The sequence below is a fragment of the Trematomus bernacchii genome, unplaced genomic scaffold (genome assembly GCF_902827165.1).
Source record: "Trematomus bernacchii unplaced genomic scaffold, fTreBer1.1, whole genome shotgun sequence".
Taxonomy (NCBI): Eukaryota; Metazoa; Chordata; class Actinopteri; order Perciformes; family Nototheniidae; genus Trematomus; species Trematomus bernacchii.
In genome coordinates, this window is record NW_022987593.1 from 16,670,698 (window position 1) to 16,685,765 (window position 15,068).

The 15,068-nt window shown below is 38.4% G+C and overlaps 1 protein-coding gene across 1 annotated transcript; it reads left to right on the plus strand.

Moving 5' to 3' along the window:
• Nucleotides 1–4,098: 4,098 nt before the first annotated feature.
• LOC117481869 (butyrophilin subfamily 2 member A1-like) lies at nucleotides 4,099–12,373 on the plus strand. Its single transcript, XM_034129782.1, has 5 exons — nucleotides 4,099–4,236; nucleotides 6,145–6,477; nucleotides 7,152–7,484; nucleotides 8,302–8,415; nucleotides 12,156–12,373. The coding sequence occupies exons 1-5, from the start codon at nucleotides 4,185–4,187 to the stop codon at nucleotides 12,308–12,310; spliced, it is 987 nt and encodes a 328-aa protein (XP_033985673.1). The 5' UTR covers nucleotides 4,099–4,184; the 3' UTR covers nucleotides 12,311–12,373.
• The last annotated feature ends 2,695 nt before the right edge of the window (nucleotides 12,374–15,068 follow it).

Consider the following 15,068-nt stretch of genomic DNA (forward strand, 5'->3'; position numbering starts at 1 on the left):
ATGTAGAAGATATTACTTTTTTCTCCGTCATGTTGTTTCCATAGCAACAACTTCAAAATAAAAGCATCTAAATAGATGTGTGTTCTACACACCAAAATACGTTATTTGAACACCCCTCTCGATCGATTTACAAGAAAAATTAGTATGGCCCGCCCTAATACACCAACGCAGTTTTTAAAGATATACATTTTTCAACACAGAATCATTTGCCAAATTACACCATATCCAATCATTTTACGAGTCAGAAAATGCTATCTGTTCATTGCAGTTATTGTTTATTGAATTAGATTACCATGAGCTCAACATAATTATGTAGAGTACAAGTCCACAGCCAAGAAAATGTTATTTGCATATCATTTTATTTATGAATATGGAATTATGGAATTCTAACACTGGAATTTGTTATTATTTACTATAACTTTATTATATTATTCGGGTACAGCCCTACTGTACCAAAATATCCGAATATTCGTTCGTTGGAGTACTATTCGGGTTTCAATTTCGTTATTCAGATATTCGTTTTTGTTTTTTTTCCCCGTTTTTTTTTTCAAATTGAATTTATTGAAATCTCCAATATCAACGTAAGAGCTTGTGCCTCTTCGGGGGGTGCTAACACTTAACCATAAACGTTATCGTTTACTTTCTCCGTCTTTATATGTAGATATTACTTTTCTCCGTTAATCTCTGTCACGTTGTTTCCAAAGCAACAACAACTTCCTGTCAACTGCGCTAACTCTCCTTCAAAATAAAAGCATGTCCATAAATAGGACATGCCAAATTACACTTAACACATAGCCTATACAACTGCAACGAATGTAACAAACACAATGCGATATCCTTTTCAATTTCAAAGAACACAAATTGGGTTACATTAACAAATAACTATAAAACAATAATACTGTAGAATAACAAAATGAATGCCGTGAATACACTGAAATACACGTGTTGAAGCGGTTCGCTGCTGATTACTACGATTCCGTACAGCCAATCACAATGGGTGACGTCATTGGTAAGCGACGGACCCCGAACCAAGCCCCCAGGAAGTGCGCCGGACTCTGATGAAAATATTCGTGCTGGCCAAACGGCGGTACTACACTTCCTTTTGGTTGCCAGGCCCGGAAACACTTTTTCCCATTGACTTACATGGGGAAAGAGTGGTCTGTAAATCGTTGGATAATTTTTTTTAAACTAAATAAACTACCCAGTATGAACACTTGTATAGCCCTTATTAAAAACATTCGTTCCTCAAGTTGTAAAATGTGCTAATAACGTTATTCTGAGAGTTATTTCCCTCTGCATTATGAACGCGCATCTAACCCACGGGACCGCGCCGCCCGGCACGTTCATGTTACGTGTTCAGCACTACATGAGTTTATCTTTACCCATGGATGCACAATAAGAACGGACCCATATCGCCTTACTGCCAGCCCACGGAGCTGTAATAATGGATATATTGCACATGTTTGCTGTAATTCATCATTTGTAAAATATTATACTACATGGGCTGTATGATTAAATCTTGTACCGTAAATGTTGTATTAAATAAAGTTAATATTACCGACGTAGATTAACGTCCCTGTAGCTTCTTATTGCACTAAGAAGCTTATTGCACTGTGTGTGTATGTGTGTATATATATATATATATATATATATATATATATATATATATATATATATATATATATATATATATATATACAGTGCAATAATTATTTCATGCTAAATGAAGCTCTGTTGCTTGGATATCACTAGATCCTGTTACAGCGTAATATAAAAGTACATAACGATTGATGTGTAAATTAGCATAATTACTAGCTACCCGCTAGCTGCTAACTGCAGCCTCGTTAATATCAAATCTATCATAACAAACATTACCATGCTGTCATGAACGTGCGGTGCTGTTACGTGTACGCAAATTGACGTGCTTGATGTGAACGAGCATTTTGGGGGGCATGGTTAAAGTTGCGCATGCGCTATGAGCGCACATACGGGTACTTCTCAGGCATGCCGGGTAATCTGTGACGTTTCGCTCTCTCAAAAGTTGGGCCATTTTATCATCATGCGCGAATGAGCAACTCTCATAGGAATGAATGAGGCCCCGCCTCCCACGCTGTATCCAGTTCTTATTATACATCCATGCCCCGAACACATATGGTAGGGCGAACACATATGGTACTGACAACGGCATTTCCTGTTTCTGCCGGAGAGAGGGGAGTTTGTCCCAAAGCCTGCCGCTGTATTTACTCCCTCCATCTGACAGGAGGGAGCCTCGTTGAGCTGAGAGTCACTCCACGGAGTTCACTACGTCACGGAGGGGGAGTGTGTAGGGGGAGTGTGTAGGGGGAGTGTGTAGGGGGAGGGATCGACAAAATAACGCGGCAAACTGAAGGAAAGTAAGCCCGAGACTCCGACCACACTTTTCGGTTCTCCTCAGCCTACAGACAGCTTTCAACATGTGGACTACTCTCACCATTTCTCTCAGGTAATAATCTTACTGATACTTTCATTTTATTATATATATTATTATATTTTATAAACCCAAGTTGGGGGAATAATATTGAAGAAGATGTAGTTCATTATTTAATTCATGATTTTAGGAGGGCTCGTGTATTCTCTGCAGGAAACCTTAATATCTGTGCTTGTTGAACTCAGAGACTACAGGTTGAACTGCAGGGAGACTAACATGTAATGCTCAATACTCTTTAATTCAGGATCCTATAGTTGACATGTAACCATTGCAGTTATTTTACTCAAGATTTGAGTACTTCTACTTTTACTCAAGTACAACATCTGAGTACTTCTACTTTTACTCAAGTACAACATCTGAGTACTTTTACTCAAGGTCTGAGTACTTCTACTTTTACTCAAATACAAGATCTGAGTACTTTTACTCAAGATCTGAGTACTTCTACTTTTACTCAAGTACAAGATCTGAGTACTTTTACTCAAGATGCGAGTACTTCTACTTTTACTCAAGTACAAGATCAGAGTACTTCTCCCACCTCTAATGAAACGCTTGAGCTGAATTGATGTTCTAACATCACTACAGTTTATGACGGATAAATGTTGAAACTAAAGCTTTTATTTTGAAGAATGTAAAAGGAGGTTCTGGATAAGCCGAGACTTCCGATTCTCCCGCGAGGGTTTGTTTCCCCGCGAGGTTTTGTTTCTCCTCTCAAATCCTTTGCGGGAGAAACTCACGCCTCATTCAGACCAGAAATACCCGTTTATACCTTTGTTACTTAAAGTTGTCGCTGTATTGATCTAATAATGATCGAGCAGATGCTTACTCTCCCGACTCTATTACATCTTGTCGTGGGTAAGTTAATTTATAAAGTTATATGTCAACTCTAGTGTAGGTGGTGCGGTAGCGCGTGCATTGGCTTGTTGTTATTTACCTAAAACGTGTTATTGTGAGGTTATAAACCTGACATTGACAGTATGCGCTCTGTTCAAGTGTTTAATGTACTACGTTGAACTTAAGAATCGACCATAGCTTATATATATATATAAGTTGTTCACGTTGGTCAGAGACAAAATGGGTAATGACAGTCGCATTACTGTCTATTTTTTACTTGGTATGATGGATATAGTTGATTTTTTTTAATGACACGCAGTGGTGTAAAGTACATTTACTGAAGTACTGTACTTTACTACAATGTATATGTATTGTACTTGAGTATTTCCTTTTTTGCAACTTCTACTCCACTTCAGTTCAGAGGTAAATGGTGTACTTTTCCTCCACTACATGTATTTAATACCTTTAGTTACTTTACAGATGTGGATGAATGATGTGAAATATAATCAAGTGTTAAATCAGACTTTAGTTCCACCTGGAGTAAATTCACAAGCTACCCTGCAGTATACAAAGTCATTCAAACTAGCTGCACCTTTACCAGCTTTTATAAACACAGTATTAGTTAGTAGTTTTAGATGTATTTATTTTTTGAAATAAAACTACTTGTACCACATGCTTAGATAACGCTCTAGTCTACTAAAGTAAAAGTCGTGCATTCATAACAAGATGACAGCCGTAATGTTTGCCCGGAAGTGACGTATTCCCGCGGAGTTTAAAGCAGAGCAGAGCATAGCATAGCATAGCATAGCTTTAAGTCCAGCTCACCGGCGACACGGTTTTATTATATCTTCTTTTGAATTTGAGTTAAGGCGATATCGGTGTAATAATGATCAGGAAGCTGCTCATTGCACAGACTATGTTCATTTTGGCTGCCGTCGGTAAGTTAAACTACAAAGTTAGATGTCAACACGTTAAAGCTACACGGTCTGCACGAGTGTGTAGTTATTTACAATATAACGTGTTAGTACTATGTTATTGTACTGACATCTGTACTGTTTTCTCTATTTAAAGGTTACAGGTACAACTTTGAACTTAAGTTTTGAACTCACGTGTTTGTCCGACAATGGGCCTACTATCGCTGTTATGCTTTTAATGCTGGATACCGATTAATCTTCATCATGAAAATATTGTATTTGAGCTTTTAAATCCAGCTTAGAGTTGTCATGTTTGATCTTTTTGTTAAGTACTCAGATCTTGGACTTGAGTAAAAGTAGAAGTACTCAGATCTTGTACTTGAGTAAAAGTAGAAGTACCAGAGTGTAGGAATACTCTGTTACAGTAAAAGTCCTGCATTCAAAATGTTCCTCAAGTAAAAGTAGAAAAGTATTCTCATCAAAATATAGTTAAAGTACCGACAGTAAAAGTAGTCATTGTGCAGATTGGTCCATTTCAGAATAATATGATATGTTTTATAATGATTGATCATGAAAGTGTTCTCAAAGCTGGTAAAGGTGCAGCTAGTTTGAATGACTTTGTATACTGCAGGGTAGCTTGTGAATTTACTCCAGGTGGAACTAAAGTCTGATTTAACACTTGATTATATTTCACATCATTCATCCACATCTGTAAAGTAACTACAGGTAATCAATACATGTAGTGGAGTAAAAGTACACCATGTACCTCTGAACTGTAGTGGAGTAGAAGTACAAAGTAGCAAAACATTGAAATACTTAAATAAAGTACAAGTATCTCAAAATTGTACCCAAGTATAGTACTTGAGTTTATGAACTTAGTTACTTTACACCACTGGCTATAAAGATAGAAAGACTAAGCCTTGCACAGAAAACATGAAAATACATTTTCAAAATGCTCAACAGTCCTGCCAACATTATAAACTGACTGCTACACAATTAAAATAAATGCTTTTATACATTTCTATTAGATGTGACTCTTTGGCGTTTCTGTTATTAACTGCTTTAGTTGATCCTCTGTTATTCCTCATTTTAAAGCCGATATTCCGTGGGGTCGGGGGGCTCGGATCCTTGTCACCTTTTTCATACCTGATGAGTTTGCATCCCTGTGGAGTATAAAGTAGCACCAAATGAAAAAGTACAAGTACCCCAAAATCATACTTGTATGCAGTACTCGAGCAACTACATTACACCACAAAGGATCAGTGGTTCATGCGTTGTTGCAATACAACAATAACACAATTATGATCAGAGTTGAATCAACATCGTCAGACATTTTGTTTTACTCGGAAGCATCACCAATGTCGTATTAGCTTTAGTGATGTTGGACACTATTTTATAATTACTCAGTTATCCACTCTGTGTGTTCATTATATGAGCAGTCATGACATGGTGCTTTTAGAAAAAAAAATACACAATGATGTTTATGATTAATAATCTCTTTAAAAAAAAGGTGAATAATGACATTTAAAAAATGCTTTTCTTCACGTGCTTTAAAACGTATTAATGTATTTATTTGTAATAAAAAATAAAGGAAATTCATTATTATTTCAGAGTTATCAAGGAAAAAAACATTTCTAGGTTACTCTCCCTTAGTTACATTTTATAACTTTTTCCTCATAAAACTAAAGTGGAATTTTGTAAACAAATATTCAAAAGGTAATTCTGAAACTAAATATTTGGTAGTGATGATGTGGTCAGGAAATGTATCTCCGTGAATGTGGAAGATAATATGGATGTATAATTTTACTGCAGTTTTTTTACTTGAGTTTTTGTTTTCTAAGGAGAGCGTCTGTTTTTAACATGGTTCAATCTCAATGATTTAAAAAGGATAGCTTTTCTTTTAAAACTGTTTCTTTCTTTCTTTTTACCCAGGACAACCTGCATGTCGTCCCTCTCAGCCTGTCGAGGCCGTGGAGGGAGGATCTGCAACTGTTCAGTGTCGTCTGGTCAACCACACCGACCTGTCCTCTACAACAGTGGAATGGAATAGAGGGCTCACCCGCCAAGTTCATGTTTATCGAAGTCAACGCGACGACCCAGATTCCCAGATGCTTGAGTACAGAGACAGAACCACTCTGAATCATGTAGACCTGACCAGAGGAGTCGTGACTCTGACCATCTCCAACGTATCTCTGTCTAACAATGGATCTTATGAAGTCTATCTCCCACAGCTGGAGGTCAGATGTTCGACTCTCCTCACCGTCGGTAAGAGTTTAATACTGAACAGCCTAGAAGCTCTGAGAGGCAAAACAATTGCCAGCATATCAGCATCTTTTGATAACAACCAACAAACCCCACAAAACTCAATGCCCACAATAACACAATTATGATCAGAGTTTAATCAACATCACAAAATAACTTTTACTTGGAAGCATCACCAATATTTTATTAGCTTTAGTGATGTTAGACACTATTGTATAATTACTTGGGGCAGTTATCCACTGTGTGTGTTCATTATATGAGCAGTCATGACATGGTGCTTTTTTTTAAAGTCATGTATTTATTTGTAATAAAATACAGTGGCAAAAAGTGAGGAAATTAATTATTATTTCAGAGTTATCAAGGGAAAAATCCTTTCTAGGTTACTCTCCCTTAGTTACATTTGATGTCTTTTTCCTCATAAAAATGTAAGTGGAATTTTGTAAACAAATATTCAAAAGGTAATTCTGAAACTGAATATTTGGTAGTGATGATGTGGTCAGGAAATGTATCTCAATGAATGTGGAAGATAATATGGATGTATAATTTTACTGCAGTTTTTTTACTTGAGTTTTTGTTTTCTAAGGAGAGCGTCTGTTTTTAACATGGTTCAATCTCAATGATTTAAAAAGGATAGCTTTTCTTTTAAAACGTTTTTTTTCATCTTTTTTTGTACCCAGGACAACATCTTGTATTTCGTCCCTCTCAGCCTGTAGAGGCCGTGGAGGGAAGAAATGCAACTCTTCAGTGTCGTCTGGTCAACCACACCGACGTGTCCAAGTACACAGTGCAATGGAATAGAGGGAACGGTTACGTTCATTTTTATCGAGGTCAACACGACGACCCTGATTCCCAGATGCTTCAGTACAGAAACAGAACCACTCTGAATCATGGAGACCTGACCAGAGGAGTCCTGACTCTGACCATCTCCAACGTATCTCTGTCTGACAATGGATCTTATGAAGTCTTTATCTCAGAAACGGGGCCAAGATGTTCGACTCACCTCACCGTCGGTAAGAGTTTAATACTGAACAGCCTGGAAGCTCTGAGAGGCAAGTGAGAAACAAATCATGTCTGTTAAAAGTGCATGGAGAAATTAAGACTCACCTGGAACAAACACATGAATGTTTCTACTCATTTTTAATGAACACAATCTGGTGATTCAAGTTTTTAAGTTTCATCCAAATAGTTTTCTCTCCTTTGTTTATGACTCTTTTTTTTGTTGCCTTTTTTATTTAATTTGTCATTTTTAATTACAAAATTAACGGTGACATTATGTGAAAGAAAATTCAGACAAATAACCCGAACATTATGATTATCTAATACTTGTACCAGGAAAAAAAGTTTAGACGAGGATAATCTTTCAAATCTACTTTTAAAAAAAGGCATCTCTGAAAGAGGATAGGAGTGAAGGGTTCCACGAACTAACTTTCTAACGAGTGAATATTTAAAGTGTTTTCTGTCATGGTGTTCGTTGTCACAAGTGGCTGAAGTGCGTTACACAGAAGTAAAGCGTTCATCTGTTTCTTCTGTGCTAGTCTTAATTTAGCAATGCACGCTAAACATAAGCTACATATATCGCATGTAAGCAAGTAACATTCATTACAGTCATGGCTTTCTTCATGGCTGACATGTATTACATCATGACATGTTTCTGTGGCGACTGAACTCCCAGTGAGTGCAGCCGCGTGGACGATAAACTCTTAGCTGTGATGCGTGTTTACAGCTATGTTTTACTTTTAAATATATCAATCAATGAATATCTCCAACATATATTATGTTGGGGAAAGACTGAACCACCTCTGATTCTGCCCTTCTTTCAACTTTCAGCTGCAGAGAAGAGGATCCATGTCTGGAAAATTGTCCTCTGTGTCCTAATTCCTTCTGCTGTCGTTGCTCTCGTTGTCGTTGTCGTTTGGATTCTGGTGGAACGTAGAGTGATCCGTAAGTTTCTGCTCTAAATAATTGAATTATCAGTTTTGTGAATCTTGCTGAAACTCTGAACTTAAATGCACGTAGGGTAGGATTTCCTAGAAGCCCATGTATTGACTCGTACTAAAGAATCCCTCTGCATCGTCTCTAGAAGTGTGCTGACCTCTGACTGAAATGTTTTACCTTTTTATTTCACTCCATTTAGAGGATAGGGTTTCTTATGTTAGAATATTGTTTCTGATCAAGCCCTCCTTGTGAAGTGATCATTAACCATCACTGGAAATATCAGTGCCTTGCATGCAGAGGTGCTGCGCTGCCGAAAAACATTGAACCACAACAACTATCATTTCAAGATTCAAAGGCTTTCTCGTCACATTTATATGTACAAAAGTGGTGGGGCACGAAAAACGTAGATGTTTATATATATATATATATATATATATATATATATATATATTTATATATATTTATATATAAGCTTCTGGTGCTTTTTTAAACGCGTAAACAAATCGCCGGCTATCCATGGTTCCGATAGGATAGAGAGGGGGGGGGGGGGTGTCGCTCTATGGAAGTCAATGGGACTCCCTGATAGTTGAACATCGACGCTAAAGGGCCCCCCACTGCGTTGATAGTGACGCCAAGGGATCCTGACATATAGGACGAGTTGGGAGTGAGAATGTGTTGGACACGGACGAGAATACTCATTTCCGGCAGCGAGAGCTGCGTCCCTAGCAACCACGTTACTATGAAAACGCAGACGGGGGAAATACTGTTTTCACGCCGAGAGATGGCGATAACTTCACATGAAGACTGGCCAATCTAAAACCTCTTTACTAACATACGTAGTACATATACATTTGCTTGACAAGAACTGAACAAATCTTCGTATTCTCCACAAATGTTTGTTATAGTCAGGGGTGCACATAACTTTTTTAGTGAGTTACTCAGATGAGTACCAGGAGACAGCGTTTGGTACTCACCCCACATGAAGCGTGGTGTTAATAAGTGCAGTCGTCCTCACTGTCCTCCTCAGTGTCTCCTTCACTGTCCTCTATTTACACTTCTTGCATGCTAGATGATGAAGATGATGAAGATGCACCTCCCTGTCTCTTTTTAAGCCTCCGATTTGCTTTCTCCAAAACTTGTTGCCAAAACTGTGAAGTCCTTGCATTTCCTGAGGCCAAGTTGAAGGATCAAATACTAAGAAATTATCACATGACTTGTAGTCATATCTGATTTCAGAGGAGGGAAGTAACAAAGTACATTTATTCAAGTACTGTACTTAGGTACAATTTATGCTACTTTGTACTTCTACTCCACTACAGTTCAGAGGTAAATAATGTACTTTTCCTCCACTACATGTAGTTAATACATTTTAGTTACTTCACAGATCTGGATGAATGATGTGAAATATAATCAAGTCTTAAATCAGACTTTAGTTCCACCTGGAGTAAATTCACAAGCTACCCTGCAGTAGCCTATACAAAGTCATTCAAACTAATTTTTAAACACTTTAATGATCAATAATTATAAAACATATCATATACATTATTATGAAATGGACCAATCTGCAAAATGACTACTTTTACTGTCGCTACTTTAACTAGGTGTTGATGATAATACTTTTCTAATTTTACTTGAGTAACACTTCATCCACCTAACCCTGTCTGATTTCAAACTCTTCCATTAACAGCCTGAGTAAGTTTGCAGGCAGCTGTGTGTTTTACTCCACTTTGTTGTTAATAAAACTGCAGCAGCTTGACCACAGAGCGTGAACGTTGTGATCAGCTGATTTTGCGCAGTTCTCCAGTGTGTGCGCGGGGCACAGAATGTGCACAGGGGAGTCTCCCACTGCAGCCAGTTGATGTAGTTTTGGTACAATTCTGTTGTAGGCCTACACACCGACGTTAACAGCAGCCCCGTCTGTGCACACGGCGACCAACTCTGTCGTCCAGTGATCTAAGCCTCTTTCTCCTGTGAAGCTTCACAGGTCCGTCGGTTATGTCCTGCGCGGCACAGCCAGCACCCAGTTCAATCAGTCATAGAAAGTCCGAAGATTTTTGCAGGGAGCGAAACGGCAAAGTGGCTGCTTAATGTCTTTGGTTTTTTTGGACATGTCTAATAATTTACTCCACTGAGTGTTGACAAGAAACACGTGTAGACGAAATATGTGTTTTTGTTTTGATGACCTATCAGGTACGCAAAGGCGCGTTGTGACACAAGTGACGTTACGCATTTCAGATTGTTGCCGCGCATGCGTACCTGCGTACCAGTTATGTGCACCCCTGGTTATAGTGAACCAAAAGTCGTGATAGAGGCTTGCTTGTCAACATCCGGGTATTTCTGCACTGGTGGGCCATGTTAACAATACCGTGTCACAATATCAATGGATCCAGCAGAGCAATAGCCTGTAGGTAAAACACAGAAGATCAACAAAAGATATGACATCAAATGAACTTACCAAAGCTGAAGTAGATGGTCAACTTCATTCATTTTCTTTCCGTTTCACTGATTTTAATCGCTATACGCTGCTCTCTCTCGTCTCCTCTTCACTACAGGGTGAAAACTACACTTTTCGCGTCACACGTACTTACAGCCAATCAGCTCTCTGAATTATGAGATGACGTTTGGTAGGTATGTCAGATCAGTGCCCCTATCAGGGATGCAAACTTGTCACCTTTCGGCGAAATTCGCCGTTTTGAATCCAAAATAGGTCGTTTGTGTGATTCATGTAGATCTGCAATAAAAATATTTTTGGGGTATGGGGGGGGTCTGGGACCCGGAGTAGTATGCGGCCGCGAGCTGTTATGTGCCATCATGACACGCATGGTGTTCTTTTTTTATATATTATAATGAAGCGCGAGCTGTGTGCTCGAGTCTTCCTGCCTGTCGGCTCTGCTCATGGATGTATAATAAGGCTCTGCTGCTCCGGGATGAGGGTCTAGCTTCAGCAGCTACATTACCTACGGTGCGTTCGTTAATATTAACTGTGCGGTCCGGAGTCACTGTGGCACAGACTGGACCGCTGGTGAACAACTGTTAGAGCGGGCCGTTCAGGTGTTCAGAGCAGAGCTCCCTGTCGGAGCGGCAGAGCGTGATGTGCACTGAAAAGTGTTCCTGTCGCAATATTATTTAATGAATCTTTGAGCTAGCTAACTAGCATACATTGTCACTATCTGCTAACGTTAGCTTTAGCCTTCGTTTTCAAATAGTTTCTTTCATAGGCTTGGTAGGAGGTGGTATAAGTATAGATCTTGTACTTGAGTAAAAGTAGAAGTACTCAGATCTTGTACTTGAGTAAAAGTCGAAGTACCAGAGTGTAGGAATACTCTGTTACATTAAAAGTCCTGCATTCAAAATGTTCCTCAAGTCAAAGTATTAAAGTATTATCATCAAAATATAGTGAAAGTAGCGACAGTAAAAGTAGTGATTGTGCAGATTGGTCCATTTCAGAATAATATATATGATATATTTTATAATGATTGATCATTAAAGTGTTCTCAAAGCTGGTAAAGGTGCAGCTAGTTTGAATGACTTTTCTTTTTTCTCTTACTGTGTTTGAGACTAAGAAGTGTGTGAGAGAAACTCCCTCTGGAGGGAACACAGGGATTTTAGCCTTTGCAGACCATTTACATGCACGAAAACAAAAAAGGGAAGACCCCAAAAATCATAAAAGGGCCTCTTTAAATGTTATCGGTTCTTTCCTTAATTGTATAAAGTGTCTAACACGGTTTGCTCCATGTTTTTCACAGGGATCAGTAAGAAAGGAGGAGATCCGGGGGTGGATGGTGAGGAACTGAAGGAGCTGAGGACCGGTGCCGCAGAGGGCGGTGAAGATCAACAGAAAGAGGGGTCAGAGGTCAAAGACCACGACAATGAACCCAAAGAGCCCTCAGACGAAGTTTAAAAAGCTAGGGCTGGGCAATATATCTATATAAGCGTCTTTGGGTTCGAGAAAAGTGCTATAAAATGTATTATTATTATTATATAATATTTGTATCATTTTATGAGACCAGACATCGTGATAGATTTCTGACATCGTAATATCCCACTGGTTTGAAAAGCAGCCTTAACGTGAAAAGATGTGCTTTACAAACTGGCATCATCTGTTTTTACCCACTAGGTGGTGATATCCATATGACTTACCAAAATGTCATTGTGTAAATATTTGTAGAAAACAACAAATATAAGTGCTGCAGTTTCATCACAATAACGATATCTGAAAATATTGTGATAAATGATCCATACCGCCCAGCCCTAGAATAAACCCATAACATCTATTAGACTGTTAAACACCTGAACTTTTAACATTAATCTGTTTTCAACTTATAGATATCAATATTCCAATCACTTGTAAATAGACTATTCTTGCACTATTTCTACTATGTTATTTACTTGCACTATTTTATCTGTTATTGTGTTGCTCTGTGGGAGGAGCCTGTGACCTCAGATGTTCATTGTCATATCTAAACTGTAGCTATGTACACATGAAACTTAAAGCATTGAATCTTGAACCTTATAAGGTTTAAAAGAAGTGATTCCTGATTATAAATAATTAGAGACTAATCTAAAATGTGCTTTACATTACATATTGCATATATCACACATGTAATACTGTGGACAATACCCACAGGAGTGATGACATTTCATTTAGCTGAGGCTTTTATCCAAAGGGACTTACAATAAGTGCAAAACCATAAAAACTCAGACTCCGAACAACAAGGACAGTGCAGATATATTCACTTCAGGCAAGACCATAGTTAGTGCTGCTGATGTAATGCAAAATCATGCAAATTGTAGATCAAATCAATTCTGTTTTTGTATTTACGTTAACATTTTAAAATAATCTAAGTATCAGATCTAGTTCATTCATTTGAATTGTCCCTCAGCAAACTCTCAAAGTATATTGCAATACGGCCCAAATGTGACACAATTACTGGACATCAAACACACTGTTTCCACACATTCATGTAAATATATCTAACATGTATATATGACCCAAGATGTATATATATGACCCAAGATGTGTATATATGACCCAAGATGTATATATGACCCAAGATGTATATATATGACCCAAGATGTGTATATATGACCCAAGATGTATATATGACCCAAGATGTATATATATGACCCAAGATGTATATATGACCCAAGATGTATATATATATATATATGTTCATTTTATTTCATCTCTTATTTCATAGTTTTCTATCATTTTTATTTGTATCTTTGATTTGATCTTAAATTGTATTAATCTGTGAATCTGTGCCATCCTGTTTTTCATTCTCACCCTGTTGCTGTTTCAACTCCTGCATTTCCCCACGGGGATTAATAAAGATCAATTTTATCTTATCAAACATAAAACTTATGCTTTTCTTATACTTTACTTTTAAAATATATGTAAACAGTTATTCCGCAGCAGTATTCTTGTATTAATAATAATCCCACATTTTAAATAAATTCAGTCAATTCAAGTTAAGAACATTTTCTAACAAATCGTGGCTAATACAAAACAAAGCCCAATAACTTCTCTGCCCACCAAGCTTGAAATAGACCCTTCACATTTCCCCTTATTATAATCAGAGGCTCCGTTTGAAGGAATGAGCTGCCAACACTTTAACAAGATAATGAAACCCTACGGAGAGCTGGGGTTTTAGGCTGTTTGTGTTTTCTCAAAGCATATTCAAGTATCAAGTCAAAGTCATGTATTTGATTTACTAACTTATGAGGCAACCTGATCTCTAGTGAGGGCAATTTGCTGCCCTAGGCGAGATTTTAGCTGCCCCCCCCCCCCCCCAGGCGGCCGCTTGCATCACAGTACATCCCAATGTTAATAAAAGCACACAGAAGCTGTATACGTTTTTAGGGAGTTTGTTTTATTTAAAAAAAACACAAATACAAAATGAAAACCTATAATTTCACACAACATTTTATTTAAAAAAACCTATGGTTTTGACTGTAATTCACATTAATTACAGCAGAGGGCGCTCTCCTAATCAAGTGAAGAGAGGGCTGTCATCTACTTCCACATTACATTACGTGTTACTTGTTAGATGCTTTTATCCAAAGCGACTTACATACTCAATACTGTGGCCAATTTGGGGTGAAGTGTCTCAGGGACACAATGGGTGTTTCTCAATCGCGAGTACGCTTGCTTGGTAGCACATGTCTGCCGAGCATCTTGCTTCAGAAGCGAGTCAAGAATACTTCCTGCCATTCGGAAAACAAAGAGTGGAACAGGCTAGCAAGTGTGCAGGTGTGCGTCATATGAGAGGCCCCGCCTCTTACATCTTCCGCCACAGATTTGGGGAAATTGGTCCGTGCGCAAAGCATTGTGGGGATTTTAAGACCGCGGAGTCTACTCATGTGCAGACTCGATATTTCTCCAAACGGAGTACGCCGGGCTCGGTAGATTTCCAAGTATGCTGGAGATTGGAACAGTACTTCGGCGGCACTCGATGACGTAGTATGCTTGAAATAGTGGCTCTGAAGCAGCTTTACTCGCGATTGAGAAACACCCAATGACTTGCTGACTGCAGTGGGGTTTGAACTTGTGACCCCCTGATCCCAACACCAACGCACAACCCACTGCGCCACACGCCTCCCTGGGCTCTGCTGAGGTGGAGGGGACACGAGCTCTTGATGCCCCTTAAAATATGTGG

Bases quoted from the DNA above. Each gene is read 5' to 3' on its own strand.
- LOC117481869 (XM_034129782.1), top strand. From the start codon at position 4,185: ATGATCAGGAAGCTGCTCATTGCACAGACTATGTTCATTTTGGCTGCC. The intron at 4,237-6,144 runs GTAAGTTAAACT...CTTTTTACCCAG, and splicing joins GTTCATTTTGGCTGCCGTCG to GACAACCTGCATGTCGTCCC. The intron at 8,416-12,155 runs GTAAGTTTCTGC...TGTTTTTCACAG, and splicing joins GGTGGAACGTAGAGTGATCC to GGATCAGTAAGAAAGGAGGA.